General features: G+C 43.0%; 1 protein-coding gene across 2 annotated transcripts in view; it reads left to right on the top strand.

The window, feature by feature from the left end:
• Positions 1-707: 707 nt before the first annotated feature.
• The window catches only part of LOC118217719 (polypeptide N-acetylgalactosaminyltransferase 2-like), a 48,578-nt gene continuing 33,218 nt past the window's right edge, over positions 708-16,067 (top strand). The window contains exon 1 of one of the 2 annotated variants that reach the window (XM_035399702.1): positions 708-965. In XM_035399702.1, coding sequence (XP_035255593.1) covers positions 870-965 — 96 coding nt within the window. In that variant the 5' untranslated portion in view covers positions 708-869. The remainder of the gene's footprint in view (positions 966-16,067) is intronic. The other variant, XM_035399703.1, reaches the window with a different exon arrangement.

Raw genomic sequence — 16,067 nt, 5'->3', positions numbered from 1 at the left:
AGAAAGACAAAGTCCCAGTGCTGTGATGGGGACATTGTACAGCTTAAAATGGTTTCTTTCATATGGAATAAGTCCCGACTCACCGTGGTCATTCAGTGTATATGCCTACCATTCCAATCATTTCAGAGAGTAGGATGTAAAATGAAGCGTGCCACGGGGAAATTCCCACTGCCCCTCCACAGTTGTGTAGCTTCAGCTAGAAAAGCTTATTTATTCACCAGTAACCTCAAAAGGAGTCATTTTTAAAATCTTTTTTGTAAAGGAGAACTTATTCTCAACTGCCTCCCTGGTTTTATAAATGTAGACCTAAAATAAACTCGAATTTCGTTGTGCCATTGTGTTTAAAGCAGTTTTGTCAGAGCAGTTTATCTTAAAGGATCACTTTTTAAAAGCCAGATATGAATGGGGTGACAGATTTGCTTGAAATGTAGGCAAGAATTATTCGAACCGAAAATCCGAGGACGAACAGGCAATAATGTATCTTGCGCTCCACATTAATGTGAAACTATGTTCATTCGTCGTCCAAACCGGAGCTTAAAAACAGTGTCCTTTACCTCCTAACGGGTGACTGCCAAAACCGAGCCAAACGTAGGCTACGAACCTGGGGAGCTTAGCCTAAACCCGGCCGCCCCTTTCCCCAGCCAGCACCCCTCCTCCGGCGACATCTCTGCGGGCTGTGATTGGACCACAGCGGGTTACCCTTTCCCCTCTAACCCGGTGATGTTGACTATTTCCTGCTCATTCTGCTGGAACTACAACCGCGCTGAGCGCAGTAGGATTTCGCTCACAGGACGCTGCCCGCATCTCCGATATCTGAGACTCTCAAAGCCGCTAAAACTCACATACAATTTCTCATCAGATTTACAGCCATGCGAAAAAAGTCCAGGATACTACTGTGCTTTGCCGTTCTTTGGGTGCTTGGCATCGCTTACTATTTCTATTCGGGGACAACCTTGAGTCGAAAGGTAGGATTTGTCTCCTTTTTTCTGATGTTAAGGTAGACAGTTAAGCGAGAACAGGAATTCAGGTCACAGCTGATTTTTCTAAATTGAGACTTTGGGAGTTTTTTGGAATTTAGAAACAATGCGTTATGAGAATACCATATTTCGCCGCCTAAGAATCCAATGGCTTGTTTATATGTTAATTATTGTGACGTCTTTATTTGCTTTTAAAATGACTGAAATGCAAATGTGGTTGTCTTTAATTCGTATATCAGTTCTAGCCTGTGCAGTCAACGGTCAGCCTCATTCTCCAACTCGCTTGGATGATAACACAAATGCATTTAAAGTCCTTCATCAAATCCGGCATTTAATTTGGCTCCTATAACTGTCTTTGCCTCCAGCAACTATAGTCGTCGCAGGCTGTTTGCTCTATAGTCTAAAATATGCAGTTGCGATTACATTGTATTTCGTTCACTATGAGAAATTTGCTGTCCTTTCATGCTCGTAGTTCCTTTCTGGAATTAAAAATGGAGATCATTTCAAATAAATTCAGCTTTGTGCTTTGTAAGGAAACGTTGAGGACGATAACAAGTACCCGGCGCCGAACTGCGTTCCGTCCAGCGTTCGCTGCCTATTTCTCATGCTGTAGCCTAGTCGATAGGCTACTTATCAGTTTCTCGCCGATGAAATGTTTCTGGTTTTTACTTTTTTCAGATCAGTTACAATTTCTACAGGCATTTAATTTTCTGAAATATGCGCTCTGATGTCATCTTTTGAGGGTAATCCCCGAGTGCATTTAATGTTGAGTTGGCTATAGCTACCGCGAGATTTTCACGCAAAGAAACAGATTTGCTGTTCAATTTCACGGAGCCAGAAGAATCGACACGTCTCTTTCCTGTATTGAAATTCCTTTTGTGTCCGTGTCTCCCCTGCCATACACACCAATCCTTTGGTTGTAGTAGCGTATACCTATGGCGCTCTCCGTCAGGACATCACTGCGCTGAAGTAACGTCGGCTATGTGTAGCCTCTGCAACAAATAATTTAGTTGCGATTTCACAGTGACTTCAATAAATTAAAAAATATGAATGAGTCAACTGAGTCAGACGCTACATTTTCACTCTCGTAGATGCTTCCGTCGTTTTCTCTGAAAATTCCCACTAATCGTGAATGGTGTTTAAGTTTGTCATTTTGATATTTTGTCCCTTCCTGGTTCAGAAATGGCACCAGGTAGCCTACCTACTGGTTGAAAATGTTAGTATGTACATTCCTGTTTGACTACGTGTGTTTATATCAGTGGAGGTCTAGCCTATCTTGTCGCCACTTTGCGCTCGGGGGGATGCTCTGGCTTTTCTGTTCCCAGCTTCTCATCTGACTTCGAGATTTATGGGCCCAGTCGAAATACCTTAACGCGCGGGGATGCTGATTTGATCAACAAAGCCCCAATCTCCATTAAACGCAGATATCATGGATTAATTTTCTGTTTCCTTGGCACGTTTCAAACTCTGCGTTGTGCACCAGGCTTGATCACGGATCCCTCATTGGAGAAGAGAAATACAACCAGCCATCCAATCTCTGGGCAGAAACGGGAAGATTAAACAATGCGCCAAGTATTGAGGTTCGAGAGGGTGGTTAGGGTTACAAGAGCTTTCAGCATTCTGGTTATTTTGGAGAAATTTAAAATCCCTCCACCTTTAAATGATCCCACCTAAAAGTTTCTAGTTGAATAGTCACAATGCGTATTCCTTGGGTAGCAACAAGCCACCCCCCCCCCCCACCCCTCAATATGGAGTATTGACAAACCAGGGGTTGTGAACAGAAATTATGGGTGTTTTGTTTATATTCTTGTGATTGCTCATCAATAATTTTTGGTCTAATACAGGGCTTAAACCACTACCATCCTTGTTCAATATGGTTTCCTGTGTTCAGGTTGTGTATGGGGTGTCAGGCAAACATAAGTCAGTCTGTAAGCACAGTGTAGGTTAAATCAGCTCCCATCAGGTTAAGTCCTAAGGATTTGTGCTCGTCTGAAACGCTCAGCATCAGGAGGTCAGGTAAGGAGTGTGTGCATCATAAGCCGCTGTTAGGGTGAGCTTCTGCCATGCTTTGAGGATGCATCGGTCCCAGCTCGAAGCTTCAGAAAGCAGGATCCTTAGTTTGTCTTCTGCCCCTGAACACAGTCAGTTAAGGTCTGTGAAGGTCCTGTTCAAGCTCAGCGTAGCTCAGCCACTGAAGAAGCACCATGCCCAGCTGAGGATTTAAACACAAACACATACACCTCCCTGTGCAGCTTTGAGTCCACTCTGAATGGGTAAAATATGTACATGTAGGCTCTGTGGTTGCTAGACGATAAAAGCGCTTTCATCACTTGACAGAAAAATGTATGTGGTCATGAGAGGATGATGTTGGTATCGTGAGCATGCGGTTTTGGCACAGTGAATGCCATCTGCCACTGTCCTCTTCATTGGGTTTGGTTGTGTCCCAAAGCTGTCAGCACGTGCGCTCAAGTAACACAGCTCTGTTTGATGTAGTTCTTTGATACTATGGCAACGCCTGTTATTTTTGGTCACGTGGTTTTTTACATTTATTTTTTCTGTTATTAACTCTTAATAAATGGCTGTCAAAAATATCACAGCTTCCAGGCCTCCTTTACTTTTGGAAAAATGGTTGTTTTGGTACAGTGCAGGTAGCTGCTTTATGGGATTATTGTTCTGGAGGAGCTCTCATCACTGAAGATGCATTGTGGGATTGTAGTTCTGAAGGAGCTCATGGCAGAGTGAGAAGTTCTAAACTAAAGTAGAGGTGCAGCAGCAATATGAAGATAAGGAGAGAGTCCAATCAAAGACCATGTTTTCTTCTGTGAAATGTGTGATGTTTAAGAAAATATCATAAAAGAAACTCTAAAAACACAGGAAGCCGGAAATGGTAACTGAGCAGAGATCCATTCCATCTCATGGCGTCATTTCTCTGACCTGGTCGTAGTGTTTGAGTCCATTATGTGGTTACTCGTTGGGCTGTCTGGTGCATTCCAAGGCCCTGCATGAAGGGGATGGCTTTGGCACCACTGTGTGAAAAGTCTGACTTCTGGTCCACTTTGAACACACTGGTCAGTTTTGGCCTCTTTGACATGGGTAGATGAATTTTCAAGGGTGTAATGAACATAGCAGATATAATAAAGATAAAGGAGAAGCTTCTCTGTAGTGGCAGGGGGAGGGATTTTCTTTTTTTAACTGGGGAAACTGCACAGTTGGATGTAGGGGGAGGGGTAATGGGGGTGGGGAATGTGCTTTTCTGTGATTTTTGGAAGAGAATATATTCCTCTGCATCTTTTGAAAAACCTGCTACTAGTTGGGAAGTTTCTTTTCATGTTTGGTGGGTTGGAGTATCTTCCACTGACCCCTGGAATGAAGGCATGGGGTAGTCGCATGTAAGCTCGATTCTAAAGCACATAATAGTCCCTCAGTGTTTTGATTTTAGCATTCAGTCTTCAGAGGATTTCATGGCGCGAGCGCTTGCTGTAAAAGGGTTTGCATTGGCAGACTGCCAGAAATCCTGTGCCTAATTCTGGAAAAAGGTGATGGGGCATTTAATCTTTTATCTTTCTGGAACAAGCAGCAACTTTCTCATTTGGCGCTGGTGCTTCAGTAACAATGCGTACACTGACGCTGTAACAGCTTAGGGTAACAGGAGTAGCAGTAACCCTGTGATGCTACACAGTAACCTAGTGACGCAGTAACTCCCATGATGCAGTAGCCCTGTGATAATGTGCAGTTACACTAATGACACAGGAACCAAAAGGACTCAGTACCAATAATGACACAGTAACCCTGTGATGATACACAGTGACTCTAATGACCCGCAGACACAAATAACACAGTGGCTCTAATGACACAGTAACAGCAATGACACAGAAACCCTGCGAGGGTACACAGTGACTCGAATGATGCAGGCATCCTGTAATGATGCACAGTGACTCCAATGACACAGTAACTCTATAATGATGCAGTAACCCTCTGATGACACACAGTAACTCCAGTGGCACAGTGACGCAAATGACACAGTAACTCCAGTGACACCGTGACCCTGTGCCTGAATGCAAATGCCCTGGCTGAGCAGATGCCTTTGTGCGGATTCTGATGATGCAGCCGTAAATGCAGCAGACCTGTGATCTGCAGCTGAAAGGGCAAATGAATGGCAGGAGGGGGTCAGAAATGAGGGGAAAAGTGATGCTTTCTGTGAGCAACTCATTCACTCCCCACCCCAACCACCCCCCCACCTTTGCCATTTGAGCCTCTCTGGACACATTGCTGTTATCCTTGGCCTCCTGGCTCTTACTAACTTTTCTTATTTTGGAGTTTAGAAGATGCAGCTGCTGACGAATGATGGATGAGGCTATAGTGTAACTACCACACTTCATTACATGATGTCACAGAGCACCACTGACAAGGTGCTTTCTGTGGAGAATAGAATGGAAAAGCAACAATTCTCACCAATCATAGACCAGGTTACCATATTTAATATGACAGAACTTAGAACACCCATCTGCTTTCTGCCACATCACACACACACACACACACACACTGTTGTAAAAAGTGTGCTGCCACGGAAACAGGACCTGCATTTAAATTGTAAGGTGAAATTCCAAAGCTGTTGGCAGCCCAGGTAATGCATGTGTTTATGAGGCCGTAAATGTAAGCGGGTGGTGCAGTGGTTAGCTCTGTCTGTGCAGATGAAAGAGGTGACCGTCCCCTTTGGAGAAGTACAGAGGAAGAGACTGGGGTAGCTCACCTACCACACACTTCTGAAGCTAATTACAGACCTCAGATGGTACGACCGTTATGCCGGTAAATTGGTACACATTGGCTTTGCTGGCAGGCATTTCAGAAAGGTTAGTACAAGGACCAGGCCTCTTCACTTAAACAGAAATCCACAATTAAAAAAAATTTTTTTTAAATTTCTTTTGTTCATGAAACCTTTTTTTCCTGAAAAACCATTTTTGGCAGCATGTGCCTGCGAGGAAAGGGGGCCTTAAATAAAGGGGAGTTTAAATAAAACCTTTGAGCACGGCTGATCAAACCCTTTGGACTGTTAAATTTGTCCGCTAAGATGTTTTATCACGGTGGCTCTATATGTGTTCTGAGGTATTAGATGTTGTGTAAGATATAACAGATTTATCAAGACATATTGCCACAGAAAATGAAACCACTCTGGTGATTGGAATGGGGGGGACTCAATTGTTGATTATTTTGAATCCCTGTGTACTGACACAGACATGGCCAGGATCACGTAAGTAGTGATTTGCAGTAGTCGTTTGCAGAAATGGCCGAAAGTAAATGATCTTTACCATAATCATAACCATCTGTGAATAGCTGACTGTGTACAAAAGCCTTAATTTCAGATACTTTTCTTTAAGGTTATTAAATTTTCAGGCAAACAGGCTTGCGATTAAGGTTTTTTCTAATGTATTTTAGATTTTCTGGATGGATGCTCGCATCCCCAACGGGGGTTCTTGTGTAAAAATCCAGAAAAACCTTAAGTTGCAAAGAATAACACTGCGCAGACTGAACGGAAACTCAGGCTGTTCAAACCTGACTTTCCAGGGCACATTACATACCCCCCCCAGATGACAGATGCAGGAAGGAGCTCATAAATGAGTCTCTGAGCTGTGTGCATTCAGTCTGTAACTCTAAATGTTATAAATGATAAACCATAATGAGGGGAAAGGGAATTATTCATGGTCTAGTGGCATTCGCAGGAATTTGAAAAAGAGGCTTTATCTTGATGGTAAAACTGATGAAAACTTAATCTTGCATGTCTGGAAACTTTTAATTAAAAATAAATAAGTAAATATATGTATTTATTTTACTGTGTGCTATCAGTGATGTTTTGCACATAGGTGAACATATTGAAACCATAAGGTTCTCTGGGGTGGTTATCTACTGAAACGTGCATTAGGCTACACTTTAAACAGCTCATGGTGAAAAAATCTGTAAGCAAGAATCTCCACAGCGGCGAATGGGATAGGAGGTGGTAGTTGCTTACCCAGCAGAGCGGCCTTGTTCAAAGACCTCAGACGATGAACTGTGGTCCCAGACGTCCCCACGGCATGAATGCACGCCTTCACATCGATCTGCATGGTGGCTGGCACAGCTACGCTCTGCTCTCGTTTGCCCAAGTTGCCCCTGGCTATGCTCCAGAAACAGCCCCGTGAATATTGTGCTTTATTCCACCCCAGTTAATTGTGTTTCTCCTCCCTATTGTCTATCGGACCACTGGCTCTCTTTTGAGAACACAGAGGTAGGGAGTAACTACTAGGACAAACACTGCCTTTGATCAAAGAGACTGTTAAATAGTGGCATGTCTGTTTAATACTATTATTGCTTGTGTTTTTCTCTTGTCACATGCGCATGTCTGTGCACGCAGCTATTCACAAAGTGAGAGTTGTGCTTGTAGCACAGCGCCCGAACGTCATGCTTTTCCAGTGTTGCCTCAATAGTTGTGTGTCATGTCATCTACCAGGGTCATGCAGTATCTTTTCTGGGTCATGACTGTGATGACTTGTGGTTATGAAAGGTAAGAGTTTGTGATAATGATGGTTATACAGACCAAAGATGACTGGCGGCAGGCCCGGGGTCAGTTATGACATGTCATTTCTGTTTAATTTCATCTGAACCACTAAGAACAGTATCTGCGCTTTAGCCTCTGTACTCAAAGCAGGCCCTCTATATATAGTAAAAACAGTAATAGTGAAAAATGGCCACATAAACTGAAATTGCTTGAATTCAGCTTGTGATCACAATGAGAGAAGGTGCAGATGTATTAGCCCTCTCTTTCCTTATTTGAACATACTGGCAAGGCATGGTTAGTCACGAGGTGCCAGGCTCACTATGTAATGTCTTCTATTTTTGAAAGTTCCCACCCAAAGGTACATCAAATTGCAGACTTTTTAAGCAAATCCTCTACAGTATTTCACGAGGGGAAAAAACGAAACAAATCAAAAATGGGGTGGTGTCCGCCCACACAGTCTGTCCATAGTCCTATGATGGTGCTAGAGGCAGTACAAATAGTAATCCGCTGCTATTCTCGAAGGTTTGTACTGATCTGGATAGTATTACTGATCTGGATAGCTGTAGCATTTAGCAAAGCTGTGTATTAGTTAGTTTAAATGCATGAAATGCAGCGAGCTCTGTTTGTTTCTCGGGTTGTATCAGCTTGAGTGCATCCTGCAGAACTGATCAAATACAGGAAGTTAGAAACAGAGTCCTATAGGCTGTTATTTAGTGGCCAGTTCTTTCCTGAAAGAGCCTCAGATTTTACCAGAGTGCGATGAAGGAAGAAAGAAAGAAATTCCCTTTTCAGCATCGCATTATTCTTCTAAATGGTCTTTATGGTGAAGGTTTTCATTCCATGTAGGTGTGTGGGATGAGATTGAAGTACACCTTCAGAACCTCTTTTTCTCCCCCTGACCGCACTTAAAGCACCCTTTTAATGGCAGGTCTCCTGGTCTGCAGTGCAGTGACTCTTTTTTTCCCCACAAAATTCACATTTACGTCAATGCAGAAAAAAAACCTCAGCTATGGACACAATTTGTGGAAGAGATTTGGTTTTATGTAACCTATACAGAGTGGGTACATTCAAATTCCTTAGGCTGTAGACATATTGTATATACAGTTTGTAACTTTCATCATGGTTATGTAATGTCTGCGGAACAATCATGTTTTTCTTGGACAGGAACGATTCCAGTCCTGTTCTACTTCAGCACACACATGTACCTCTGCTGTAGTTTTAGCAGTTTGTCTGCCTTTCCAGACATGTCTGTTTCGATGCCATCAGATAATGAACATATGAACAGTTGGTGAATGGAAGTGAAAAAGAAAAGAAATGGAGATGTTTTGTTTCCCTCCTGGGGAACAGTGTAATAAAGAACACCATACTGTTTGGAAGTTCAGGAGAATGTGGGCAAGCTGATTTAAGAAGCTGTTAGACAGCAGCCATCTTTGATGTTAACGCAGCATTATGGTCAGAGATGTTTTGGGCCTGAGTCATGTGGCAGGATAAAGGGTGTTTGCTTGTGTGTGGGTATATTAAACCTGCTAGGTTTCAATACTTTTTGTACAGCTTTTCATGTATTTAAATATGTGTGGCCACAAATGTGAAGTTGGAAGCTTAACAACTGAATGCACATTTTTGTTCTCCTCTGCTCAATGCAAGGCTGGTATCAGAAATACTTTTTCATAAAGTATTGAATGGGTTTGGTAGGAAGGTGGTGGTAATGGACAATCCTTTAACCTTGAAAGCAGTGTGTGTGTGACGCATGGTCCCTTTCTCAATACAGAGAACGTGCGTGTTGTGTGAGGAACCAAGAGCGCCCATCTCGACTTCCAGATTCAGGACCCACCCAGAGCAATGAATTTACAACGTCAAAGGCAGAAAAATTCACAAAGACCTTTAATAATTAATTTGTGCTGATCGCTCCCCTCTACTCTAGTTCCCATTAGATAATATACCCACAAACTGCAATGCTTATGAGCCTAGTAAGACTAGTTTAACTTACACTTTTGTAAATGTTGCATGGCCGAGTGCATGGTATGCAAAGTATATCCTCAAGAACTCCAGAAGACAAATAGCTGCTGAAAAAATAAGCAGAGCAGGTTTTCTGTTCAGTAGTTTAAGTAATCTTTAGGTTTGGGGACTGCTTTAAAACTCTGCTTGGACAATATGCTGAAGTTCTGTCCTGTGATCTTTAAAGTCCTATCATGTGTCTTTAGTCTTCTCTCTGTGACCCTGTTCTGTCTCAGAACAGCCAGTGCTACACCTACTGGTGGGTATTTGGCGGTGTAACTAGTCCCTATTTCCTTGCTGATATTTGGTCGCTTAGGTTTCGAACATTCTCTGATATGGAGGTGTCGCTTGTGAATGTGCAATTATAAACCATGGGGTCTCGGCCAGTTCAGAATTCAGCAGTTACACTGTCTGATCAATGTGTCCAGACTGTGGGCTTCATCTACACACTGAAATAGTGGCTTAGTAGATACCAGACCATGGAGCCCATCCACATGCTGGAACAGTGGCTTAGTAGATACCAGACCGCGGAGCCCATCCACACACTGGAACAGTGGCTTAGTAGATACCAGACCGTGGAGCCCATCCACACACTGGAACAGTGGCTTAGTAGATACCAGACCATGGAGCCCATCCACACGCTGGAACAGTGGCTTAGTAGATACCAGACCATGGAGCCCATCCACACGCTGGAACAGTGGCTTAGTAGATACCAGACCATGGAGCCCATCCACACGCTGGAACAGTGGCTTAGTAGATACCAGACTATGGAGCCCATCCACACGCTGGAAAAGTGGCTTAGTAGATACCAGTCCATGGAGCCCATCCACACGCTGGAACAGTGACTTAGTAGACACCAGACCATGGAGCCCATCCACACGCTGGACCAGTGGCTTAGTAGATACCAGACCATGGAGCCCATCCACACACTGGAACAGTGGCTTAGTAGATACCAGACCATGGGGCACATCCACACGCTGGAACAGTGGCTTAGTAGATACCAGTCCATGGAGCCCATCCAAACGCTGGAACAGTGGCTTAGTAGATACCAGACCATGGAGCCCATCCACATGCTGGAACAGTGGCTTAGTAGATACCAGACCATGGAGCCCATCCACACGCTGGAACAGTGGCTTGACTGATAGCAGATCGTGGGGCCTTAACAGGATGAGCCACCCAGTGGCTCCAGGTTTTTTTTCTTCAAATCACCTTTTGTGTTAATTAATTTTCTTGCATCTTGGGAAGCTTGCGTTGCTGTTTTGTGACAGACTGAGAAGCCTACCATCATTGCATTCCATAAACACATTAGAAGGTAGCATTGTGATTCTGCCTCTGCTAGCTGTAATTCGGTATAAATTTAGCATGGCAATTGCCTTAATTTTCATATAATTGCAGCTGGAATCAGACATTAAGATGGGTGAATCCACATTTCCATTAACAGTGCAACCAAAATGAATAGCAGATGAAAACATTGTAAATCTCAGAGCATGTGTCTGGTTCTTTGTCCATTACTACAAAATGAGAAGCGGTTTGCTGCTGTCTGTTTCTCATATTCACAGGCAAGCAGGCTAGAGCTTGTTTATCTGTCCTTTGGTTTGCTCTCAGAAGAAAGGATAGTGTGTATTGTGTGGTTGTTTGGAAAGGGAGTCTAAAGAACCGTGTTTGAAATGCTTTCCATCGTCAGACTGTTTGTTTTTATGTGGTCCATATCAGAGATGTTTCAGACTGAATTTGAAGCAATACTTCAATAACTTGACTGACATTTTATCATTTCTTGTGAATAAGTTAACTATACTTTTTAAGGAATAGGTTTTATTATGTTTATAGATGCGTCGAAGGGCTACTGACTTTGTGTGTGCTTGGTGCATCCAACTAGAGACTTTCTCCAGGATCATTCCCATCACTGGGAATGGGAAATTATATTCTAAAGTTCAGTGAATTCCCACTGTACAGTGCTGTGTCTCCTGTGTGAGATGCTATGTGGAGATATAAAAATATCAGCTGGGTTATGAGGACAGAAGGAACCATGAGAGAAGAGTAATGGGCTGTTGAGAATTGTAATGGCATCATTACTGGCTGTTGAGCCTGTACAGTGTGGGCTTCTCAATGCTGCAGTATCATAATGAGGTTCTAATGTACCATGCTGAGGCCATCAACACACTGTGACACATTGCAAAGTACCGTACCTCAACCATTAACATATACACTGAAACAACATGGTTTCAGACACGCTGCCCGGAGGGTGGAATGAAAGGTCATAACAAATGTCAATTCAATTCATTTTTTTTTTTTTGTCTCTCTCCGATTTGGACTGCATTCCTCTGGTCTGCGTTGTGTGCCTTTTGTGCTTTTCCTCCAGGGCCTGAACATATTGCATTCAGCGAGTGGGGTTGAGAAGTAGCTACATTTCAGCAATCAGAATCAAAGTCATTTAGCATGTGCGTAAGTGAAGGTCATATTTACTGTGGTAGGTGTTCTCTAATTACAGACACAGCTTCTGTATGTCATGATCCTGAGTTTAATATAAAGCTGCAGTTCATGCATCTTTTATGCTGTCTATGCAGTGTGGAAGTGTGCCCCGACATTCATGAAGTGCTTTAAATTCTTGCTTGCATTATCACAATGGATCCTACTGAGGATAGAGAATGCACAGGTTTAATGTAGATGGGAGACACTGGAGTTGTATAATCTGCAGCATAATAAACCAGAACAATAGATTTGGAAAGGGTGAGTGATGGATTAGTTCCCTGCATGATGTTGTTCACAGCCTGCTCATTTACTCATTTTCAAACAGGTTTGTTGAAATGAAGATTTTCAGGTAGCAGACAAGGCATAACCTGGGTGTGGTCGTAATTATCATTACTCTAATTAATGTTCACGTCATTCCCTTTATTTATTCTGGGTGGAGTAAAATCTTTGTTTCAACATAGACTTCATGCACATGCACTCCAACCCCCCTCCTGATTCTTCCTCTTTTAAAGGGAAGGGAGAAAACTCTCTTGCTGATGCTTCACAGTTTCAGTAATTTAGACAATAATTTTGATTAAAACCTGCCTATTTCCAATGGAGGCTATCTGGGATTTTTTTGTACTGCATTCCTTGGAGTGGGGCTGTTGCTTCTAAATGATCAAATCAAACCAGAAATATCTCAGATACCTATGAATACTTAATGTCCTGTGTGAATCAGTCTCCAGCCAGGGATCTCCTGACGCATTGCATCACCTCCTTGTATGTCTTGGTGTGTGGTGGCTATCGGAAAATTGGAACAAATTTCAAAATTGAAACCGGTTTGTTTCTGAAATGGACTCTGGCGTCTGCTAGTTGAAGCTGAAAAAAAAATGCAGTCCATTGGGTGAGGCCGACTCTCACTTCCCAGTTCTCAGGGAATTTAGTTTTTTTGATGCTTGCATTTGCCCTTAGTACGGTGATTAGTTTCACATGCTGTCACTCTCCACATTTGCCATTGAGTGAGGACTTTATGCGCAGCCTAAACTTATTGACTTGTTTTGGAGTCCTTTATTAGCTCCGCGAGACACCGGTACACTGAAGGGGGAGGGGTGTGCTGTAAAAATCACATGGGTGCGGATCTCTGATTAGCTTAACAATTCCCTTCCTCAGGTGGCACTGAATCACGGTCACACTGTGCGCTTGTGCATTTCCTGTCCTCTGCACCTTCCACACAAACGATCTCAGGAGGACCGAGTCTGGATGTAGGAAAGTGGTTCTGTGCTCAAGTGTCCAATAAATGCTACTTTTATTTCCCTATGACATTCTTAAATCCTTTTTCAGCCATGAAAATACAATAGCAACTAGTTATTTTGGCCTTTAGGTAGTGATAAATGTCCCTTTTACCTTGCATGAATATTATCTCATCATAAAATATCATCTTTTAGATAGATTGTGTAAATCTTTCCTGCTGTTTAAATCAGTTTCATCAAAGACGTCCATTAAATTGATCCTAGTATGTAAATGTCCGCACATTCTTAAAACCATTGGTGCTGCTCAAGGCTGCTTATTAATATCGGAGGGGCGTGCTGATTTAACTCAGTTTAAGAAGGTGTCACAGTGTTGTGTTGACAGTAGCACTTTTGATTAGTGACCGGGTCATGCAGTGTTTTGAAATTTCAGCACCGCAGTGCTTTATTCAGCAGAAATGAAATGTGTATTCAACCCTTTTAATTTCTCACTATGTTACTGTGGGTTTTGGAAGTTGGAGCATTCTAGCATTGCCTTTTGATTTTCTCCAGTTTATATTAAGCTTGTCCTCCACTGACTTTGTATTTTTATTAATAAAAACTAAAAAGCACTGTTGTGGTAACTTGTTGATTAAAGCTCTTGCTGTTTTGGTGATTATCGGCACAGCCATATTCTGTTTACCATTTAATGAGAGCTCGCAGCTGATTGGCCCACCTCTCGCCTGGTGAAAGGAGCTTCACATGCACACACATACACACTCCTGGTGTGAAGTTGACTGACGGTGAGTGAGGAACTGTCACTCAAAGGGAAGGAGAGGGGGAGGAAGGCAGCCTGTATGATGAGGAAGTCAAAACTGATGGAGCGAGGGATGAAAGGAGTATTTTCATATATGCTTTTGAGGTGTGGAGAGTGGCAGAGCCCCCCAACCCCCACCCCCCTTCGTTCCACCATCCACAACAGTCATCTGCTTCAAAACACGTTTCTCCGGAACCGGGAAACCAACAATGACTTTCCAGGGTTTATAAGGCTGATAAGCCAGCTCATCCTCAGGGGGTCCCACAGCTGAAGTGTTTTTTATATTCTCTTTCATCCCTCCATCCCTCCATGCTGAGGTAATTTATGATCCTGGGAAGAGGACACTGGAGGTTTTGGAGAATTGGCCCGCCCTGCTGTTGGCTTGTTTCTGAAAGAGCACACTTTGAAAAGTGAAGTTTAGATTCTTCTGAGGATTTCACTCGTAACCACACTTTTTTCAGTGTCGTACATGGAGAAGGTTCATCACTTGTCATTTGTGAGACAATGTTGTTAAAAGATTATTTTTTCTCTCTCCCGAGGTAACGAGGGTGTTTTTTCTTGGATTATCAGTTTTTCCAGTGTGTGCTGCTCGCTGGCGCTCCTAACGCGACACGCTCCAGAGTGGCGTCGCTTCGTTGGGAAGTCCTCTGAAAGCTGCTCCCTGAAGCTTCCGTACCGCCAAGCTCGCTGTTAGCTGCTCTTTGCACATCAAAGTCACTGACAAGGTTCCAAGCTACAGAAGCATGCTTGTGTTTCCTTCTCTCAGATAAAGACGCACACTTTCTGTTCATTTAACAGTGTTTCATATATGGATGAGTGTGACCTGCATGTCGTGCCAGTCATACTCCGCTTGTGTATCCAATATGCTCCCTCGCACAACCTTCCCATGCACCCCTGGCTTACAGTGAGTCTGATTTACAGATCATATGAAGGCTACCGATTCAGACATTTGCTTCCAAATGTTCTAAAATACAGAGAGCCTCTTGGTTTCTTTGTCAGCATTTTATCAACACAGACAGGAAGTTGATGTCCTTTATTAAGATGTATAATGCTGAGGGTGCTTCCTCTTGGCTGTGTGCATGCAGGCGTGCATGCGCTGATTCATCTCTCAGCAAAGCGCGGCAGCTTCTCGCACAGCTACCAAGTTAATCTATTTACCTTTTATTTCCTAATGGTTTACCCCTTATATCCTAATGGTTTACCCCATATTTCCTAATGGTTTACTCTTATTTCCTAATGATTTACACTTATCATAACAATGTTCTTGCTGTTTGGGTAAGTCATACAAATAAATACCAAAGTTGAGTTGAACAGGTACCAGTGATACCTTTACATCAGATAAAAGTGACTGACTTGTTTGCTCCTAGTCTTAGGAGGCATGCCAGATAATTATGCATTTATACTGTACAAATACAGCTACATATGTACGGTAATCGTTTATTCACCTGTGCTTCTGTAAAGGAATGTTCAGTGGTGTTGACTGATATGTGCTGAAAATGTTTTGTAGTTCCTGTTTCAGCCAAAGACCGTGGAAGTGCACTGCTGAAGTGTTTGATTTCCTCCCCTCACCACACAGTGCTGGCTGTGTCCCTCAGAAGCTCCTCTTGACCCTGGTTGCTGCCGCCGCAGGCTGCCAAAATTAGCTTGTGCTGCGTAACATTACGTCCCTGAAAATCTCATCAGAACACATTCTCCTGGGCAGTTACTGATGATATGAGATCAAGTGAAACTGTACACTTCTGAACGTATGAAAACAACGTTCGCTCTATTGGCAGGAGTAAGAGAGCTTGCTCGCTGAATCCTCCAAATATAGAATATTGTCCTTTTCATAAAGCTCTCTGTGACATCAGAGCCGCCTCTTCCCTCTCCTGAGCACTCGAAACTCCTCACGATTACTCTGAGCCCAGGAGGAGCTATGTGGCATCAGATTGCCAGTAATGGTGTTTTAAATACCTTATTCTCTCATTCCATGTTTAACATGACTGGCTTTCTGCTTTGAGCAGTGGGTGGTGAATAAGTGCCTGAATGAAGGCCTCTCACCTGAGTGCTGTTGCTTTCTAAAGAGCCTTTTTTTA

The sequence above is a fragment of the Anguilla anguilla genome, chromosome 18, assembly GCF_013347855.1.
Source record: "Anguilla anguilla isolate fAngAng1 chromosome 18, fAngAng1.pri, whole genome shotgun sequence".
NCBI lineage: Eukaryota > Metazoa > Chordata > Actinopteri > Anguilliformes > Anguillidae > Anguilla > Anguilla anguilla.
This window is presented reverse-complemented; position numbering and strand designations above follow the sequence as displayed.